General features: G+C 45.2%; 1 protein-coding gene across 1 annotated transcript in view; it reads right to left on the minus strand.

Annotated features, from left to right (window-relative positions):
* CCDC50 (coiled-coil domain containing 50) overlaps positions 1-21,336 on the minus strand; it is a 43,147-nt gene that overhangs the window by 11,663 nt on the left and 10,148 nt on the right. The window contains exons 2-5 of the mRNA XM_066193341.1: positions 13,557-13,619; positions 12,098-12,227; positions 7,536-7,626; positions 4,739-4,856 (exon numbers count right to left, since the gene is read on the minus strand). Of these exons, the coding sequence (XP_066049438.1) occupies positions 4,739-4,856; positions 7,536-7,626; positions 12,098-12,227; positions 13,557-13,619 (402 nt within the window). The remainder of the gene's footprint in view (positions 1-4,738; positions 4,857-7,535; positions 7,627-12,097; positions 12,228-13,556; positions 13,620-21,336) is intronic.

Genomic DNA, 21,336 nt, shown 5'->3' on the forward strand with positions numbered 1-21,336 from the left:
CCACACAAAATGTATCACAAAAACAAAAGCTGGGTGTTGGCTGGAGTTTCTTTGAAGTCTTTCTTTGGGGATGGTGTGCTGGTTTTCTTGGGGGAGGAGAGAGAAAATTGTTTTCTTAAAGAAAAGGATACCAAGGGCACCACTTCCAACAATACCTTCTTAATCATCCTCTCCAATGCCATGGAACATCAGGAAATAGAGCAAGAACATTAATGGATAAGAAGAATCCTACTAAATCAGGGAGAAACCTAGGCAAGATTCCCTGTGTACACACTGCAGGTAGATACTGGAGAGAAGCATCTTCAAGGACGCCAAACATGTCTCAAACACCAGTATGGGGCAGGCAAAGGTCCATCCCCACACTAACGCACACCTTCCCCATCACTTGGTTACCTGGGTCTCGCTGGCAGTCTCCAACCTTTCCCTGGCTCACAGCTTGAGGGGAGGGAGAGTGTCTCCTGAGTCCTGCCCTTTTGTAGGCTCTGGCCTCACCCCTCCTATGGTCATCTCTAGATTCAGCATCATAGAGCTTCTCGTCACGTGCCATCCTGTGTGACGAGTGGCCCTGATGGTGAGATCTGTGTTTTTCAGGGTGCTGTCTGCCACGCCGATGCCAGCTCTCCTGCTCTGCCTCCAGTTCCATCTCAAGGAGGGGAAGGGGCTTTTCTCTTGGTGGCTTTTCTTGCCTTGGTGGCTTTCTGCTGTGCTGTGCTTCTGTGAATCCATGCTCCGACTCCAGATCAAGGCTGAGAGGTCTCCTCTCCTTTTCCCTGCTAGCTGTCCTCCTCTCCCGCAGCTCCCAGCTATTGCTGTGATCATAGGCACGGTGCTCAGTCTCTCTTTCCAGGTCAAGGCTGGGATGTCTCCTGGACCTTCCCTGGCTGGCTGTCTTCTGCTCCTGCTGATGGCCATGGCTGGGCTCCCTCAGCTGAGGAGACCTCTGACGGCCCTGTGAGGTGGGGTGCCTGTGTTTGGGGGCACCGCCGGGCAAAGGTGAGGGGGGTCCTCGGTGCTCTCTCTGCTGGTGCCTGCACCTGCCATGACTCTGTGCTCTGGGAGGTTCAGAAATCTGCTCTCTGGGATCACCCCAGGGCTGCTCTGAGCAATGGGGGGACAAACAAGGAGGAGGTTAGTGGTGCTGGGGTTAATGGGGGTTCGAGGCCAGACTGACAGCAGGGAGATGCAGGAGCTTGATACAAGGTGCTGAAAATGCAGACAAAGCATGATGAAAGAAAGAATAATAACAGGGACAGGTAAGGTAAGATACAAGAGGGGACAAAGTGAAAAGGCAGCCTGGCTGGCAGGGCAGCACAGGAGGCAACATGGTTGGAGCAGGAAGCATAGGTCCAACCCAAAAGTGTCTGAGCACTTCCTAGACAAGGACAAGTCAATATGGAGACAAATGCCTTTTAATGAAGCCACTGGGGCTGAAAAACAGCCAAGAGAGCAGCTCATCTTCTGATGACACATCACTGCTGCAGGATCCTGAAATCAACTGGGAAAGGTTTGCAAAGAAGGGCACAAGATGCAGGAAAGGTTGGGAGACATCGAGGGGCATAAGGCCAGGAAGGGGCCAAGCAGAGTGGTCAGGTTGGATCCTGGTTTATAAGCAAGGGTGCCTTGCTCTGGCTTCAGGCACAAGGTTTTGCACCAGAAAAAACAGCCTCACCTAACTGGGGGAAAGACCCACATAAAGCAGAAAAGAAGTAAAGAGGTAGGATAGGACTTCTTTTCTTCTTTAAATGCAAGAACAGGACAGCTGCAGTGCCCAAACATCCTCCACCACAGACTGTCACATATCTTTGGCAGACCTGCAAGTTCCAGGGCCTGCACTTAATCGCTGTCTAAAAAGAAGTTTCAACTCTGAATGCAAAGATGGTTATGGATAGAAATTTTAGGTCAAAATAAGACTTCACAAAACTCAGGCTCCTGACCTCAGCATTGTAGCTAGAAAAGTTGCTTACTTGGCATTTTAGTGGGGTTGTTTCCTCCATGCTTTCCAGAAAGCAGGTAGAAATTTTCTCTGCTTTTAGTTGCAGTAACAAGCCTGAAACAGCTAGGAGGTTGCAGCAGTCTGCCTGCATACAATCTACTAATTGATTTATTTTTACAACTAACTTATTTGCAAAGAAAAATCATTGCACTGAGTGAACTATTATCTCTCTACAGCAGCTTTTCAAAATGAAAAAAAATGCCTTGAAGCAGAGATTGATTTGAAACAGAACTACACACACAACCCCCCACCAAAAAAAACCCTGCAGCAGTAGACTTTTCTCTCAACTGTCCAGAGTTTGTTTTATAGTATCTCAAAATATTTAAAATAGATTTCACTGCACATGAACCTCATTCTGTTTTAATGAATAGCTCTGTCTCACTTACAGTCTATCTAGATTTCAGAGGGAGAAAAACAAACCTCACACCAAAACTGAACGTTCCCTTCGAGTCATTCTATTCAGGAAAAACTTTTTCAGAGCCAGCAAAAATAGAGCCTACAGAAAATTCACCTTCAAAACAAGTCTGTGTGACTTATCCAGAACAGGTGTATTTTTAAAAGTCCAAGAACTGTATCAGGAAAACTGCTGTGCTTGCTCTTTAACTGTTTGGATTTTTTCTGTTCAGCTTTAGACCGTTCATATGAATTACAGAAAACAAATACCCAATCAAACACTCCAAGTGACTTACTGAACAACAGAGACCAGAGCCTGGAAGCAAGAGTCAGTTTTTGAACAATACTCACAAGGGTCTAAAAATTAATTCCATTTTGTCATTGAGGAAAGCTCAATAAATACAAGAGCAGCAGAGAGCAGGAGAACACGAAAGAGCAAAGCCTGGCTGTGCTGGTAAAGGATTGCTGCAGGTAACACAATCATGCCAGACAACCCAAGCAGATTTGTTTTTGGGGTATCTCAGGGTGATTTAACTCATCAGCAGGTGCTGGTTCCTGTGGCACCTTCCACTGGGGCCACCTAAACACTCCACACACCCTGGTGTTACTCTCTGAGGCAGCAAGTGACTTAGTGTATACAAAAATATTTTTCATGGCACAGACACTTCTGGGAGGAACTCTGCCTTTTCCCATGTTTATTTTTCCACTTTTAAAGAGCTCAGATTGCTTTGGAGCAATAGGCCTAATCCACATTCCTCCTGCATGTGGATAAATGTTACCTCAGCCTCAAACAACAACAAAAAAAAGCCCCAAAACCACACCCCAACCCCACCAAAATGCAAGAAGCCTAAACAAAGCAAGGGCTTTTTATTTGTTTCAATTCACAACTAATGAGGACAATACACACCAAGGCTGCTGAAGCCTAATCAAATGGTGCTCAAGTAATTAAGAGTTCCCAGAACAACAAGCTAGATGATCCAGGCATAAAATCCACTCCAGCCCTTTACAGCTTTTAAGGAGCACAGATCAAGAGCAGCACTCCTATGAGTGGTCAAGCAAACACCTCCTACCTCACCTGCAAAACTACTGATTATTGCAGTAAGAAAACTCAGACCCATAAGATATCCTGCTCTCCAAATCCACATCACAGTCTTACTTCAGGACGTCACAGGCTTTGTCAGCTGATTTGTTACAAAAATCCATCCTGTCCTACCACATCTGCAAGCACACTGCTACCTATGCTGCATTTTTTCAGACTTCTCCCATTTAACTCTGAAAACCTGAAGTGTTGGTTGGACATAAGACTCCAAGATCATTTTTTCCCAGCTCTGTGCATGTAGCAGGATTTGTAATCATGAAGTTTCCACTTGGTTACTGTTTTGCACTTTTGAACTTTGTGCTTTCTTGGCTATCTTTGAACTTCTTCCAAATTGAAACTAAAATACTTCGTGTAAGTTCAAATAAAAAGACTTTAAAACTGCTAATGGCATTAATGTTGAGAAATGAGGTTTGATCTTCATCTTCACAATCTGTTAATCAAAAGCAACCCATCTTCCTCACCACATTTTTGAAGAAAGAACACAGGAACCACCACCAGTGCACAGCAAAGCCATCCCCAGATTGCTCCATAATTAAACACACCCTGATTCTCTCCCAGTTTAAAGAAGGTCTGGATTCAATCACAGAAGCTGACCAAAAGGAAGCAATAGAGCACTGTGAATCAAATCATTTCCACGCTGTACAGTCCCAGATGATAATCACAGCAGAGACATTCTGTAGAGATGACCTTGTTCTTCAGTAAGTCATTCAAGGCAGTTGTGCTAATTTTACAGCTTGGGTACATACCTGCAAGGAGCTATTTTTGAAACATCTCCATGAACCAGCATTTATTCCTTCGTGTAGCCGTGCCAGCATCACAAATGAGCACATGGAACCGTCTCTCTTCAAATGCAAGCATGGAATTTCACCAGCATTTCTCCCCCACACCCTTGGTGTCACACAGCAGTAACTGCCTCACCAGCCACTGTCTTCTTCCATAAGCACTTTTAAAACATCCATGTGTGGCTGTACTTGCACATGCACACACCAAAATCCCTATCCCTGTCATTTAGGCCACCTTCAAGGACAATAAAAACTATTAAATTGTCTTCTCTGGGTATTTTTTGTTTTGTTTTGGTTTGGTTTTTTTTTTTTTTTTAACTGAATACTTCCTGATTCTGAACCTGGAAACTGATGTAATGCTACAGTGCTAAATGCAGGACTGTTGGATAAAGGGAGTTTCCTAAACAGTTGTCAGATCCCAGGTTCACCTACACTGCCATGACCCTGACCTTTCATCTAGCAAAAACATACCTCCATTCTCTGCATAATAGCTCTCTTCATAGCCTGTGTGTCCCTGGGACTCTGGGTAGTGCTTCTTGCGCTTTTTTTCTTCCTGTAGTTCTTTCTGTTGAAGGAGACGGGCAATATCCTGCAGAGATGGAAGAAAACAGACATTAAATCACCACTAAAAAGTATCTACAGATTCTTTTAGTCAAATTCTTAGTTCAATTATTACAATCCTTACAAAAAAAGTTTAATTTTTCAGACACGGCAATAACAGTTACTCAAATTCAACCCCTGGGCTGGATGAGGCTTTCAAATTAATGGGTGACGCAAGGGACCATGTCAGCACCAAGTATTCAACCTCACCCAGGCCCAGTGCTGAGATTCCAACACATGGCAAACTCACAGGTCCCTGCTCCTCCTGTACACAAGCCTGCTAAGCCCTAATGGCCAAAGCAGGGCAGACAGGGCTGCGTGTGCAACCTCAGGCTTTCAGCAAGGATTTGAAAGACACAGCAGTGCCCACCCACTCACAGAAGTGGGCTGGATCTCCCCCCTGCACTCTGCCAGAGAAAGAAAAACAGAGAGGTAAAGACTGTCCAGCTAAAGGCACTTCTGACTGGAAAGAGCTCCCAGAGCAAACCGTGAACTCACTTCACACCGGCTGTAATTTTCAGGGACTACAGGATGCCAGGCAGAGAAATGCATCAGTTTGACAGACAGAGACTTGAAGCAAAAGAAAATCGAAAGGACATTAGGAAGAGCAAACTAGGCACAAGGCAGGAGCACAGGGGGGACTGCAGCCATTTGTCTTCTGTCACAGTTTTGGTAGATATGCCAAAGAGAAGAGCACTCCATTTTCCTAATTGGTTTTCCTTCGAGATGACTAATGGATCAACAAGACCCAGGAACTGCAAACAGCTCCCTGGGGCTTGCTCCTGAGGCCCAGGAGCTTGTGAGTCAGTGAAGCCAGTCTGGAGCTAGGGAGCAAAGCTGGGAGATACCAGCAGGGCATGGTGTCCCTTTGGATGCTATTCATTTAAGCCTTCCTAATCCTCAGGACCTTTACAGAGCCATGCATGCAAAGTGGACACTGCAGGCAGGAAAGGCATGGCTGAAATGCAAACTAAGAGTCAACACCCTCCAGAGCCAAGCCAGCACTGGAAGACATTGGATGGCTGCTGAAGTACAAACTATTATTTCAGGATTCAGGTAAGATCTCCTCTGAAATCAGCTTTGTGGAATATCTGGGGATGCCATAGGCTCCTTCCATTAAAAAAAAAAAAAAAAAAAAAAAAAAGCCCCTAAACAAAACAACAACAAAACAAAACGTTACAAACCTCTACAAACTCCTTCCCCTGACAAGGTTAACCTTTCTAGCAAGTACAGTAAGTCTATAAATATATGAGCTAAAGCACATTATCTCTAGGACTGAGACAGCTCAGGACTTGCAAATCCACACAAACCACTTCTTACAAACAGGATTCATAAGCAGGCAGGGCAGGCAGGCTTAGTGCTTCACTTAAAAACCCTGCACTCCAGAAAGGATCTGCCTCAGTCCTCAGCTACATTTCAGCCACATTTGGGAACTTCCTACGTACCAGCAGGAAGAGATAGAATATTTATGACTTCTCCTTACTTTAAGTCACAGTCAGCTGAAGCCTCTTCCCAACTGCACAAGATGGTCAGCATGCAGGTTTGACAGGCTGCAAGGACCTGCTGTCAAACTGCTGACATCCCTGAAGTTCTCTATATAAAGCAGGAAGGAAAGGTGCAAGTCCACAATTTGCATCCCCTTCACCTTCCTGATAAAAATATGACATATTGCTACCTCTTAAGCACAAGTCCTGTAGCCAGAGTCTTCCTCCCACCCTGTTACCACAAGCTCCACTTGGAAGCCAAACCCTTCCCATCTGTCTGGGCAGCCCTTCAGTACTTGCTTGGAATTAATGGTGGAAGAAGAAAATGAAGTCTTGCAAAAAAACCCAATGCATCTGTCAGGCAAGGGCAGATTCTTATTTCAGGCTCTTCCAGAAAATACAGCCTTGTGTTCAAGCTCTTCCTATACTGAGAATGCCACCAGGTGCCTCTTGAACATCTTGAGACAACTCAGGCTTCATAGGAAACCATCTGAAATCAAAAATGGGGACACACTCCAGGCTCTCACATATGGTCCTCTATTCTGTGGGTTTCTTGAAAACTCAATCTGACAGGCTGATCCACTGAGGTGACCAACAAGCGAAATCCTTTGTACACTATGAACAAACCACACCACCCACTCTCAAGCAAAAGCAGCAGAGAAACATTCTGAAGTCACAACAGGAATCTGCTAGCTAGAAACGGTAACAGGGTGCTCAGGCTGTGAAAGACTAAACTGAAGAATGGAGAAACCAGAAACAGATGGCTGGGCTGAGAGTCCTGTTGAAATCTTTGCATCAAAGACAAAGAAATCATGGCCCAGGATTCTCCCAAGAGCAGTACCTGTCTTCTTGCATTTGAGGAAGCAAGCAGGTCTCAGAGTGTATAAACAATTACAACTTCCTACAGCAGGGCAATAAACACCTCAGCAAGACCTACCTATTACTTCTCCTCTTCATTAGCAAGGCCACTGGTATCAACAACTTACATGACCCTTGAAGTGTGAGGACTATGACTGCCTCTTATTCCTGTAACAGGACTCCCCAAAATCTCTGTGCAAACAGAGATATGTCAAGACAAGGACTGCCACCATGCAAGCCAACTCATGTAGCTACTGGCTAAGAAATGTCTGCCCTGAAAGGGCTGCTACAAATAGCCCTGCCATCCCTGCAGCTTTAAAGGTTACCTCGTCTTTTTCCTCTTGCCTGCGGCGCTCCTCCGCTTCAAAGGCAAGCTTCACTTGGATTTCCTGAGCAATCTCACAGTCCTGTCGTTCCCTAGAAGGCAAGAAGACAGAGATTATAGGCAGCTGAAGTCACAGGCACCAGTCAGCCTGGAGAAAGGGATAAAAGAGCTAAAAAAAAATCCACCTGATTTACATAAAAGAATTGTTACTCAGTGTTAGTGAGGATCTATGAATCCTCACCAGAGACCAGGACTCCCTGTACTTACTGGTGGCCAAATTTAGAACATACTTCCCAAAACATCCACGGAGCACAAAGTAAAAGAGATTTATGGGGAGATTGCTAAGAAAGGAGATAAGTACCACAAAATAGGGCAGGCCAAGTTAGTGCTCAGGAGTCTGCAAACAACCTAATTCTGCTGAGTTTTTGCACAGGTGGTATCAAAGGAGGGGTTCAGGGGCATGTCCCAGGCATTTCTGGGAAGTGGCTTTCACGTGTAAGCCAAGGAGAAGGAAGTGCAGGAATATGGTACATAGGCCAAGTGGAGGCTGGAGGTGGCAGTTCAGTAATGAATGAGAAATGCCACTGAGGCAGGACAAGACACAAAAGCAGGACCAGTGCCAAGAGGCAAGAGAGTAACATGATTCCAAACATGGGGGAAAGAGCCACTGCCACAGTGCCAGGAAGGATGCAGGGACACAAGATTGCATTAACTGGGAATAGGGAGAGGTCAGAGCAACTGAGACATGAGAGGTTTGGCTGTGCAGACAGACCAGGAAAGCTGAAAAGCATCTGCAAGAACAGTGCCACACTCAGCAGCATGCTCTTATGTCCAGCAAACAGGCTGGAACAATGGCCAAGGATTCCTCAGGGCAATTAAGAAACAGGCTGGGGGATTTGGAAACAAAAACTAAAAGCTCTCCTTTTCAGCACTGTTGAGACTGAGCTAAAGAGCAGCTCTAAACAGGTCAGAAAAGTCAACCCCAAAATCAAAACAACTGAAAGGCAAGGCACAGGAGGAGAACTGGGAGCAGCAACAAGCAGAGCCTGCCTTATTAGAATACAGTCTTTTGAAGAAGACACTGACAATGATCAGATGGGTGATGACAAGACTACCAGGAGTGGAAGACAAGCAAATAACTGAAGCAGACTGAGCTATGTCAAAGCTGTGCTATGTGGGCTGGAGAAAAAAATAGTTCTAGGTTTGAGCAAGAATCTGGGCATAAATGACCTAGTGAATCTGGAGACAAAGGACTAGGAGAGAATCTAGGACATGAGAAGAGGAAGTCAGAACACTTAAGTGCAGATAAGCACTTTTTGTTGTATTGCTGGAGCAGCCAGTGGCACAACAAAGCCCTCTTTTACACAAAGCGAAGAAGGAAAGAAGCAGAAAGGGTGGATATGTGGCAAGGGTGGAGAGGAAGAACATTGCAACAAGAGGGTTTAGGGAACAGATGTCACTAGAAAACATCTCATTTGTCACAGGCAACAAAAAGGCACACACAGAAGGAAGGAAAAGAAGATGATTTCTGTGAAAAGACCCTTGGAAGTAGACCTGCAATCGGGCTGGAGTTATCAATAGGTTAAACATCTTATGACATCAGTTTCTTTCATCCAAGTAATAAAACCAGGTACTACTACCTGGTGGGAGTTTTTGCATGTGCCTATGTGTGTTTCATTTGACTCTGGGGACATGTTCAAAGCCACCGGAGTTCACACAGCAGCATATGTAGTTCTTGAGCCTGCTTTTTAAAAAGGGACCTTGGCAAAGCTGGCACCAGCAGAGAACCACAGCTTCCAGCAAAACAATGGCTGAATAAGCAAATTCTAGGGAGAAGGCTGTCAGTGAGCCTGGTAGTGGATCTTTTACAACCCCAGGCTCTAAGGACACGAAACCAGGTAGAAAATAAGTCAGAAAGGTCAGACACATTGAGGCATTGCACGTCTCCAGTTCCCCTGGCACCTGTGAGCAGACCTAATGTGCCAAGTTCACCAGCACAAACTGACTTGCTAAATGCTTAAAATACATCCTATTGCAGACAAACAGGACAGGAAAACAACTAATCATCTTTCACAGCCAAGGCAACAAGGTCATTGCCTCTCTGTTAGCAGAAATGAACACCAGAAGTACTGCAAAGAGAAAAGCATTTTCTTGTTTCTGATGACGCATCTTGGAATACCCCACATCAATTCCTAAGAACTGAAGAGCCACAAAGGATTACATTTAGGGGTTTATTGCTCAGCAGTAATTAAATACTGAGACTTGATTCGTTAGTCAACATAAACTAATGCATTAACTTGTGTGGGCATAAGAAAATACATTCAAGAGCTTTGACAGCTCTTCATATCCTTCAGTTTCCTTAGTGTGAGCTTCAGTGCTCATCAGACTCCAGAAATCAGCCAGAGCAACATAAACATCACCATTCCTAAACATCCCCCTCATGTGTCCTTCACTCCTGGGCAGCCAGGATTGTTAACAATGTTGGGAAAACTCGACATCGGTTTATAAAAAGAGAAAAAAACTCAAAGTTTCTGAGATCAGAAAGCTCCCTCCCATTCACAGTGACTGCAGCTACTAGTTGTTGTCAGATGAGGAGAAATAAAGGGAATGTTTAAGGGAACTGTTCACATCAGTGCAAAGAACTATCGCAGCACTGGGAGCAAAACAGGGAAAGAACATATTTTCACACTATTTTATTTTAGTAATCTTGCTACTATGCTTAGCAGTGTGCAGGCTGCTCAGCTAGATGTGAGAGATGCTTTTAAAGAAGCACAAAAATCAGGTTTGATACTTCCCTGAATTCTTAAAAAGAAATGCTTCTATTCTTTCATTTACCCTTACTAAGTCTTTCTGAGAGAAGTTAGGATTTGAAAGAGAGAAGAAAGCAAACAAATTTGAAGAGCTTTTTTTGTTTCCTGTTTCTAAAGACCCCTTAGCTCTGCCCTCTTACTGCTCCCATCACCTTGTAGTGTCAAACTGTCCTAGATGACACAGAAAGCAACAACAGGGATTATTTTGTTGCCAGAGCATGCTACGCTTGGACAAGGAAGAGACAGTGGGAATGTACAAAGAATTAAGGAAGAAAAAGATCCAATTACAAAAGGATGCCTCCAACTCCTCTTACTATTCTTGCAGAAGAGCTCTTGCCCTCAGATGCAGAACTGCTGCTGACACAACATTTTACATCAGTAGTTCTGCCTGTGCTTTGGCTGACAAAGTTCGTAAATCCCATTTTACAGAGTCCTACAACAAGAAAATTGTTTGCAGCTCCCAGCAAGAGGAATCATGTCTGCCATACAAAATCAATTTTTATGTTGTCATTTACTCACTCACATCTCTAATTGGTAATAAAGACAAAACTAAAAAAAGCAGACTTGAGAGAGACATATGTACATAAGGTCTGCCCCAGTGTGCTGGGAACATTGAAAACAGTGGCTGATCTGTCACGCCCCAGCTTCAAAGCTTTCATGAGCTGCTGCTTTGAAGCCAATCTTGTATCTCCCACATCTGCAACGCAGAGCTCTTCTGCTCTGTCACTGGTCCTGTCAGATGAGCCACCCAGGCTCTGTGATCCATCACCAACTGCATCTGGTGGGTGTCATCCCAGAGCCCAAAAAAACCCAGGAGGCAGCACAGCTGCTGGGAGATGCTTCTTACTTGCAAACCTTGTATTTGCAGGGATCCCCATCCAGCCACCTCTCAGGAGTGGGATCTGGCTGAGCCCTGTCACACAAACCATCTTTTATATCCAGTGCTCTGCAAGTCCACTCTGGATTGGAATGCACAATTTGTTTTGCCCTGTGCTGCCATGTTTTACTTCTACACCATCTGCGCAGCTGAGAGCCGTGGCACACAGAGAGCCAAACCACAGACCACAGGGTTAAGATGTGGTGAGTTGGGACTGAGCAAACCTGCAGAGCAAACTGGATCGCTCATTAAACACTCTCCCACAGTTGCTGCAGAAGTCAATGACTGCAAGAGAAGGCCTGTTCCCCAACACCCATCCCCATCGAGCCACCCTGGAGCAGCAATTCCCCTTCCCAGGTCATTTCACATGGAATAGCTGCAAGCACAAGCAGGGGCTTTCAGCTGCCAGCACAGCAGGACACCAAAAAGCATCACACCCAGCTCCTCAAAAGCATTCATCAGGCATAGGGCAAACACACCAATATCTGCAATTTCCACATAATGGAGATTCCCCTGTAGCACTGGGTATTTCTGTGGCAAGGAAAACACTCTCAAACTTCAGCCAGGGACAGGGTCAACACAAGAGGCCAAGTTACCCCATTTTGGCAACAAGCAGTACAATGGGAAGGCTCCTTCTGATTGACAGGCAACAGTATGGAAGGCAGGATGGGCTCCAGGAACACCTGCTCCCACCCTGCTCTCATTCCTCTGTGCCTGGTATCAATACTTTTACAGCAATGGGCAGCCAAAGTAAAAAAAGAAACAAAAGCAGAAGGCTGATGAACCCCACAGACTGTCAACTCAAAGCAGCTGCTATCAGTGCTCTGACCAAATGGGACTAGCATTTCCATCCCAAGATCCCCAGCACAAACTCACAAGTCTTTTTGGTGTTTCTGGATTTGAGCACGGGCTTTCTTATCCTCCTCTTCTTGCAGTTGCTTGGCCATCTGCAAGTCATGTTGCACCAGACGATTACGCTGAACATTCGTGGCCAAGTGATGCTCAACTGGAAATAAACACAGGCAAGAACCTTCAAATCAGGCTGCAGAACTTTACTGTGTGAACAAGATAAACCAAGTGGGAGGGAGATTCCAGCCCAGAAAGGAAGACAGATCTTGGCAGGGAAACACCAAGAAATCTCTCTAAAGGTGGGAAGTCCTGAACTGAAATTATGCTAGCAGCTTGAGATTGCCTCTTTTCAGCACTGAGGGGGCTGTATAGGTGTCTGTTACCAAAACAAGTTCTGCATATCTTAACACATCCAGGTTTATAGGGAATAGTTTTTAGGCTTTGAATTTCATTTTCTGACCACAGAAAAATCACCCCAGATGAATGAAGTGGGTCTGGGAGAGACCATCAGAGGCCAGTGAGGATGAGCTGAACCTAAACCACTTGTTATGGATACTTCTCTAATTTGTTCTCAAGAACCTCTACAGAAGAAAACTCGTCTCACTCTCAGCAGAATTGGTTCCAAAAATCTCCCTACCTTTATATTTAGCAACAGAGCAACTTAGTACTCCAGTGAGTCCTTTACCATACATGGGTATTGCCTGCCAGAAAAAATGGCTACATGAGCTGCAGCCCAGAGTAGTCTTTAACTCAGTGGTCTCAGGTTCCAGCACCAAGGGCACAAGCAGCTGCACCCTTGGTGGAGCAGCAGGAATGGCACTAGCACCTGGTACTGTCAGATATCAAATTGGTGAGAGGCTAACTAGAGAGGCCACCACACCTGAAATTGCAATGTAAACATACCCAAAGTAACAGATAACTATGTAAAAAAAAAAAATCATTAAAAAAACCACCAGTCACTTTGAAGTTCCTGGTTGTACTTTTTTTTTTCTCCTTTATAAACCCTCCTAGTGTACAGCTGCCCTACCTCAAAATGTCTGAAAAGGAAGGCTCCTTTCAAAAGGCAGACACTGGCAATTCTGAAATAAGTAAACAAACAGACCTCTTCTGGCTGTACTTCAGGTGAGACTATAAAACTGGAAGCTTCCAAAATTGTTAGTCATTTCTAAAAACCTTGCACAGCAACAAAACCCCAAGTGCACTCCCACATGCAATTTTATCATAAATGGCATAAACAAACTCAACTCTAAAGGAGAGCACAAAATTGAAATATGAAATACAACTATCTCTGGGGTACAATGTGAGCTGGAGCAGAGCAAAGTGTAGGGTTACAGGATAGTGAAGACAGCAGTAATAAACTGTATTCTATTAAAAGGAAAAAAATTAAATAAAAGCAGGAAGCATTTTTCTTAGCAAAATCAAATAAAGGCAGATATCTGTTGGGACAAGCTTGCTTCAGTTTGCTCTGAAGAACATTGCTACTTACTCTCTTGTTCCTGTAAATTATGGGCCAAGGTATGATCTTCCAGAATAGCGAAGTCTCGACATACTGAACAGGGAAACAAAGTAAAGAGAATTAGCATCAGAAAAAAAAAAAAACCCGAACAAAAAAGCATCAGATGAGCTACAGGAGTCAGGGGAGCATAGAGACATATGGACTTCTGAAACACTTCCTACCAGCCAAGGTCTGGACTTGTGTTTTCCCCCACTCCTGCCATCATGGCTATTTTTGTGCTCATTTATTTCTTTGTCTTTGTTGGCATAAAATGCCTTCTCTACTCTTCCCTTGACCTTCACTTCAGGAACAGAACTGTCCATGCTACCACTGGATCAAACCTTATGTACAAAACTCTGCCTTCCATTCAAACAGAATATATATTATATATTTATACCAATGCCCACACTGACTGCATTCAGCTAAAACCAAGGGCAAGCATTTGTGTTTACTGTGACTTTCTGTGCCAGGTTAAAGAGTCTGAGAACAGTATTTTCATGGCACAAAGGGTATGTGCACACTGGCACCTCTCCAAAGCTGAGCAGATTGAGCTTCATGGCTCTTACTGCAAGGCATTTCTACCAGCTCAGGTATCATTTTCAGCTGTTTCTTGTAAGCTTCACTGAATATTTGAAGTGCAGATCCTGGATTTGCACCTAGAACACAGATATGGGATCAACCACAGCATTATGGGCAGGGATAAGTACAGCTTCTTCAAAAGATGCTGAAAATGACCTTGAGACAAGTGAAATGGGAAACAAACTCCCTTTGGCACCAGATGAAAAGCAGCAGATTTTTGCCAATACCTATCACTTTCCCACTTGAACTTTCAAAGGAATGCTCTACCTACACTGTAGAAAAACACCAGAGTGTATTTTTAACTTGTTGTGATAGGCAGTAGGTCAACAAAATGCAAGCCACATACATACTGGGACAGGGACAGACACACAGCATCAGGCTCAGTCTTTTGGTGGCAGGTTCACATCAGCTTCTCTGTGAACCAAAGACAGACAATGACCCATCCCCTCAGACTTCAGGATGGGGCCAAATTTCACACATCTGCCAGACCTGAGGTTTCTGCCTGCTTCAAGGGGAGTTTAAGGCAGTGGCACCAAAAAGTTTACACTAGAGAGGTCACTTATTTCTCCCCTCAATGTGACAAGCTAAAAAGCTTAACAGCATGCACAGAAGGGAATATTTCCCACCTGAAACACATCACAAAGCAAAGAACTACAAGGTTCTTCTGAAGCCACAGAGGGAAGTATAAACTCCTCCTCCTGTACTTCACTGGAAAAACCTCTGGGAAGACCAAGATTTCTCTTTAGCAGAGCACAGGCACAACCTAAAAGATAAACTGAAAATAACCCCAAAACCCCTAGAATGCATCAAAAGTACAAGGGGAATTTATGAGGATTCTGTTTGTGAAAGGACTCACAGAAGAGCCAAAAAAAGATAAAAATTTCCATCATCACAAAGGAAATGAGACAGCAGATGCATTTTCCTGAGACACAATCCCACAAGCCTTCCCTTTTCTCACAGATGCACATGTCCCACTAGAGAAGCATCACGACATTACTCCACACCCAGGTATCCTCACAAAACATCTGGAAGAGTTTCTAGTTGTCTGTTCCAAGAGATCAGATAATGCTTCACCATATTCAACGGAATTTTTGGTTCAGTCTGCATTGAAGGGTGTTTTAAGATGCCAAAAGCTCCTAACAGCTAGAGAAACACTTCAGGGAAGGACAGTGACACGCAGCAGGGTGGAGATGAGGACCAAGGTTACAGGATCCCACAGTGGCCCACTTTAAGCATGAACAAATCTGGATGGTGTAATTAAGGTTTTGTTGTTGCTTTTTTTCAGTGCAACTTCTTTTAAAAAAGGAAAAATGCTATGAAACTCAATAGCATTGAAATGCTTCCAGTGGTCATTTCTGTACAAAGAAAGAAACATTGCCTTGAGCCACAGATCTGGAAAAGCCACAGCTGAGTCATGGGCAGCAGTGCTATTCACAGGTGACAAACCCAGAGTGCTAGATGGTCACCAACACATGCTTTTTACAGCATAGGGCAAGGGAATCTTGCCCTAGACGCTGATTCTGTGATCCCTAATACTACTTCAGCTTCCTAGAACAGTAGTGGAACAATCACCTTCTGCTCACAAAAAGCATCATCTGGCTTGCTCAAAGGACACATCCAACAGGGAGGTTTGAGCCTTACCATGAGTCCAGAGCTAATCAGAGACACTTCAGCACAGAGCCAGCCTGCCCAAATCTAGGGCTCTTATTACTGCCATGTATTTAAGAAGCAGCACTTGCCCTTGACTATTTAAAAACCAACCAAACAAAAAACCAAATAAACAAACAAAAAATAGAGAATGGGAGAATAGGGAAGTGTTATTTTAAACTGTAATAGGTTTCTGAGCAAGCCCACAGCACAGCTGCCTGAACAGCTGTACCAGCAAGACCAGGCAGGCAGCACAGGAGCAAGGATGAACATTTCAGAGCTGCACATTTTTTTTTGCATAAGGATCACTGCCACAAGAAATGCTTATAGAAGTACATCATAGCCCTTCTCAAACTGATCCTGCACAGGATCACACACTGCCCTGATCCCTGTGGTATTCAAGCCCTGTCTTGTCAGTCAGTCATGGCACTGACGGTGCTGGCAGACCTTTGCTCCATCCTCTCCAGAGAGGCACATGAGCATACAAGGACTTTAGCTTCGTTTCTATTTTACTTCATTTTACCCACACCCCAACAGACTTCTCTGTTTGGAAAGATGCACATTACAGAAACATGCTTGGCACATGAGCAAGAAAGTGGGATGGCCATGGTAGGATGCTGCTCCTTGTCTTTTGACAATCTCGCACCAACCCCAGAGAAGTCTCATCTCCATCACTGAGCTTTATTCCTACAATGCAGCAATGATTGTTTAACCCTTTTGGACTGACAGGCCACTAAAGACTTCCTAAAGAAAGCATGGGCTCAAAATAAAAAGGCAAAGTTCATAGAGACTTGTGTTGCATAGAGAGGACTGCTTCTTCTAGCTGCTCCTCCAGAGAAGTGTTGGAAGTTGTCCGTGGCTCTCCAAACAAACTCCTCAAATTCTCAGTTCTTACAGACTACAGCTGAAAGCTGTTGGATGTCACTGATGTAAAACAGGGACAAAGGCTCCTGTTTAGGCTGTTTTGAAGCTCAGTGCCTGGGCCAAGAAGCACATCTAGGCCAGAGTACCACCTTCCCTGGTGCAGCTTCCAGCTCCTGACCCAAAGCCCCCTAGGTACAGTGCCATCCCTAACAAGGCCACAGCACCCAGACCTGAGTCTATGCCCTGTCACCACCTGTCCCACATCCCCACAACACTGACAAAGCAAGTGGGGACACTGCCCTGGGATGAGCCACCAAGTCGCAGGGCTTAGACATGAATAAAGGGGCTGAGTCTTAAACCAGGGATAGTAACCCACCAAGGTCCAGTACAGACAGAGGGAAGCTGGACAATTACCAGTGATACGAACATTGGAAGCTCCTCAGTGTCTGGGTTCCCTGGTGCTCCCATCTCATAGGGGACACAACATGCAGCAAACTGGTGGGGCAGCAGCAAGCCTTGGGTTTGTTCACACATTTGGAATTATCTGAGCATTGCTGAAGAAGCCATTTGGCTGCACACACACCCCTGTTAGAAACCCAAACAGACAGCTCGAGCACACAGCTCTCTCTTTGTGCTGCTGCGGCTGCTGGCAGGGCAGGCAGCACAAGACCTTTCGTCACTGTCAGAAACTTGGCTGGGCTGGCTGCCTCCAGCTCATCTGAGCACATTATTCTCAAGTCCCATCAGCCTGAGAACAACATGCTAAGGAAGATGAGAACATCCTATTACAAACACAAGGAAGCACTGTCAGACAGCCAGGTGGCAAAGGATGGGGACATCTGCACCTCCCTAGCAGATTTGGGGCTGATGGCAGTGCAGAGCATTCCCTCACAACTAGACCCAGTACCCATGGCACCGAGCCAAGCATGACAACAGCTGCAAGTGAGGCCAAGGAAACTAATCCTTGAAGACTCACATCAAACAATGAGGCAACTATGAAATATTTGGAGATGTGGACTGGCAAGGCACGGTCTGAAATGAAGTACCATCAGCACTAGTTCTCATTCCCTGCCCAGTCTCAGCAGGGTACAGCACAGTCATTACTAGGTATTACACACACTGGATTTGTGCTGAGAAATAGGATGGCCCCAATAACAACAGACTCAATTTCTCCTCTCTGAGAAGCTTCATATTTAAGGGAAAAGAAATCCATTTCCTTGCTCCCTAATTTTATGTCTAAAAAATGAAAGGTGAGATTAATATTACCTTCACTGTTGCAAATTAACTTGACTTCCCATCCCCGGGCCCCGGCTGGGAGCCACCAGGCAGTCGAACAAGCAGCAGGGGTGCAATCAGAGCAGCTACAGTTGGCAAGTCCAGAGATGCATGAAATAATCACAACAGGTTTACCATACTCTGATTAAGCCAATATGCCTTGGCACAGCAGGGAGCAGACCAGGAATACACTCTGGCACAGCTGTCCATAAAGAAATGCCTGCCCAGGAATCCCACTGGCTGCTATGGCCAGCAGAGGTGCCAGCTGGGGAGGATGAGGGCAAAAGCATCACCCTTAACAGCGATAGGATCCAAAATCCATGCATGGAGGAGGGAGTTCACTTGTCTTGAGGAATCCTTGAGAGCCTCTCTGCAAACTCCAAGCAGAGGTCTTCTTCTCTGGTAGTTCTCACTGGAAATATGCCCTTTATGTGCATAGGTGCATCATTGGCTCTTGGAAGCATGGCTTGCAGCTTCACCTTCATAGCTGAGATAAGAAAGTCCCTAGGTACAACAGCTCAGGAAAATGCCATGAAATAACCTCTTCCATTTTTATTCTGCCACCCACCTCACTGACTTTCTCCTGTATTACCTCAGCTCCACAGCTCAGCATTTCTAACACCCCAAACTGCTTCAAACAGATCAAGGTAACCACAACAGAGGAGCAAAGGCAGCCTTAGATGTTGTTAGTGATACTCAGGTGTGTGACAAAGAGGTAGGTAACACCCAAGAATGGGTGGTGTGGAACACACAGTCTCAGCAAGATGACAGCCCCCACTGGCTTTTCATGCAAGGTTCACAGCAAAACACCTCCGTCATTCCTGCCTGAAGTCTTAGATCATGTTTTGACATCCACTGCAGGTCCCAAAGGACCCCCTTGGTTCACGTGGCCCATATAACGTGTCCAGGATACAGGCCAGTTCAATGACCCAGGGACCACAGATGCATGTTCCAAGCATTTCCTTCTGGGTCTTAAAAACCATCTCTTGCTCCCCACCCCCTCCACTCTCAGCATTTTCCCGTCAGCATTGTGAGCTGGGTAATTCACAAAATAAACCGGGGCTGAGTCACACTTAGTTGAGAGCATCTGCAGTTCTTGAATCCTAATCTGAAGGACAGGAGGGAGAGAAAAGACAAAAGTAACATGAAAAAGCAGTATCATCACCAGAAGAGCATTTTTAGGGCCTACAGAGCTGATAAATTAATGGCAAGCAGCAAATGCAGCCTTTCACAAGCCAGCAGTCTCAGAAGGATGCCTCAGTTATGTAAATTCCTGCAGATTAGAAAGCAAGTTGGGTTCTCTTAGAGACTCTGACCAGCAGGGACTTGTCAGGCCACTCCAAACCAGGTAGATCTCCAAAATCTGCAAATTATGTCCTTGAAACAAAGCCAACCTGACCAAGCAGCCACCCAGCTGGAGGTGAGGGGCTGCCCTGAGGGCAGCTTCCAGATAAAACATGCAACTGGGACCTTTTCTTCCCAGCAAATCTGCTCTGAGATACATGGCCCAGCCCCAGCAAGTCCCATTTCTGCCCTGCCTCTTCCATCACAACAGGAGATACCCAAGCTCCTGCTACCACATGTGGGTGCTGACAGAGGCTGGCTAGGGCATGTCTGGCTGCTGTAGTTACACAGATGACATTCCTAGGGCCTTGCTCACCAGGCCCCATCACAGCAAGGAAATCAGAAAATCATGCAGGGAAGAAGGTGGATCACAGACAGAGGGCAGGTCTGGGCAGCCTGAGAAAGGGAACAATTTCTGCTTCTCAGCCACAGCACCAGAGCATCACACATAACTGGGAGCTATGAGGCAGCACAAGGAGACTGGGGAACCAAACTGAGGGGTCTCAGCCTAATTCTGAAAAGTGTAAACATGCAAATTAATAACAATTAAAAATATATAAATCACCAAATCACCACGTTTTTTTTACTAGCAGTCTTGGCCTGGAAGCTAAGAACATCTTGGGATTTGGGGAGGACGTTATCCTCTCTGCTCTAAGCTAAATGCCTTGAGGTCAAGGCCATGAGACTTTTGTGCTCTGTCTGCACCATTCTCCAATATTAGGCTCTCACCTGCCTAACAATGCTTCAAAAAGGAAGACTGTGCATTTTGGAATCAAACCCGCAGAACTTCATTATATTTTTTTAACCTGTCTTGGGACAGAAATCATCAACATTCATGAAATACCTTCTCCAAGGCTACTAGTTTGGCAATCTCACTTCTGTAAAGAAGCCTGCATCCTGTACCACAGACCAGTTCAAAAGCTGAGAGAGTATCTGCTGAACACCTCAAAGCAGAAGGTGATGTGCTTGCAGTGTAAACAGGAAGCTGGAGATACTCAAGATAGTGGGAAAATACCACAAAGCACCTCAAAAGGTTATCCTTTGAGCAAACCCCAGACACAAAATTGGTAAGATTTATCATTCTGCTTTTCTAGAGAAGGCTGCTCTGTTTTTCATCACTGCATAATTCCATCCTATCTGATTTCATCTGCGATGTTTCCAAATAAGAGCAAGTCTTCTCATTCCCAAAGCTTAAAACACAACCCATAGGTCGAGAATATTAAAGATCATCTCTTTGACTTCCAGAAGAAAATGCTGAGTTGGAGCATTTCAACCACAAAATCCTAGAATAATTTAGGTTGAAAAAAACATGAAGTCATCAAGTGCAACCACTCACCTGGCACTACCAAGCTCACCACTAAAGTATATCCATTAGTGCCACATGTACACATCTTTTTAATATCTCCTAGAATGGTGACCCAAATATTTTCCTGTTTCGATCACTGATCATCCTTGTGCTGAAGATGTTTTTTTTTTAACATCCAACATAAACTTCCCCTGACAGAACTTGGGCCAATTCCACTTGTCCCATCACTTGGTACTTGGAAGAAGAGGCCAATGGCCACGTGGCTGCAACCTCCTGCCAGGGACTTGCAGAGAGCAATAAGGTCTCCCTTGAGACTCCTCTTCTCCAGACTAAACACCCCCAGCTCCTCAAAGACTTGTGCTCCAGACCCTTCCCAGCTTCACTGCCTTTCTCTGGCCATCACTGGCCACACCACTGCTGATCCAGGCCAAGATGGCAGTAGCCTTCTTGGCCACCTGGGCACACACTGGTTCATATTTAGCAGGCTGCCAACCAGCACCCTCAGGTCTTTTTCCACTGGGCAGCTTTCCAGCTGCTCTGTGCCAAGGCTCTCAGATGTACCCAAAAATGGCATTGAGCCTTAAGAAGTAATGACACCCACGCTTTGAAAATTCACCCTTTTGAGCCACGTCCACTTGGGCCCCCAGACACAGAGTACCCTGAGTCACAAGAACTGTCCAATACTGCCAAGTCCTACAGCCAACATTGCTGTTCCAGCTGCTGCTTTCTATTGCAGGAGCTCAACACACTGAATAT

This window comes from Chamaea fasciata, unplaced genomic scaffold (genome assembly GCF_029207755.1).
Source record: "Chamaea fasciata isolate MVZ Bird 193981 ecotype frontalis unplaced genomic scaffold, bChaFas1.0.hap1 SCAF_11, whole genome shotgun sequence".
Lineage (NCBI taxonomy): Eukaryota > Metazoa > Chordata > Aves > Passeriformes > Sylviidae > Chamaea > Chamaea fasciata.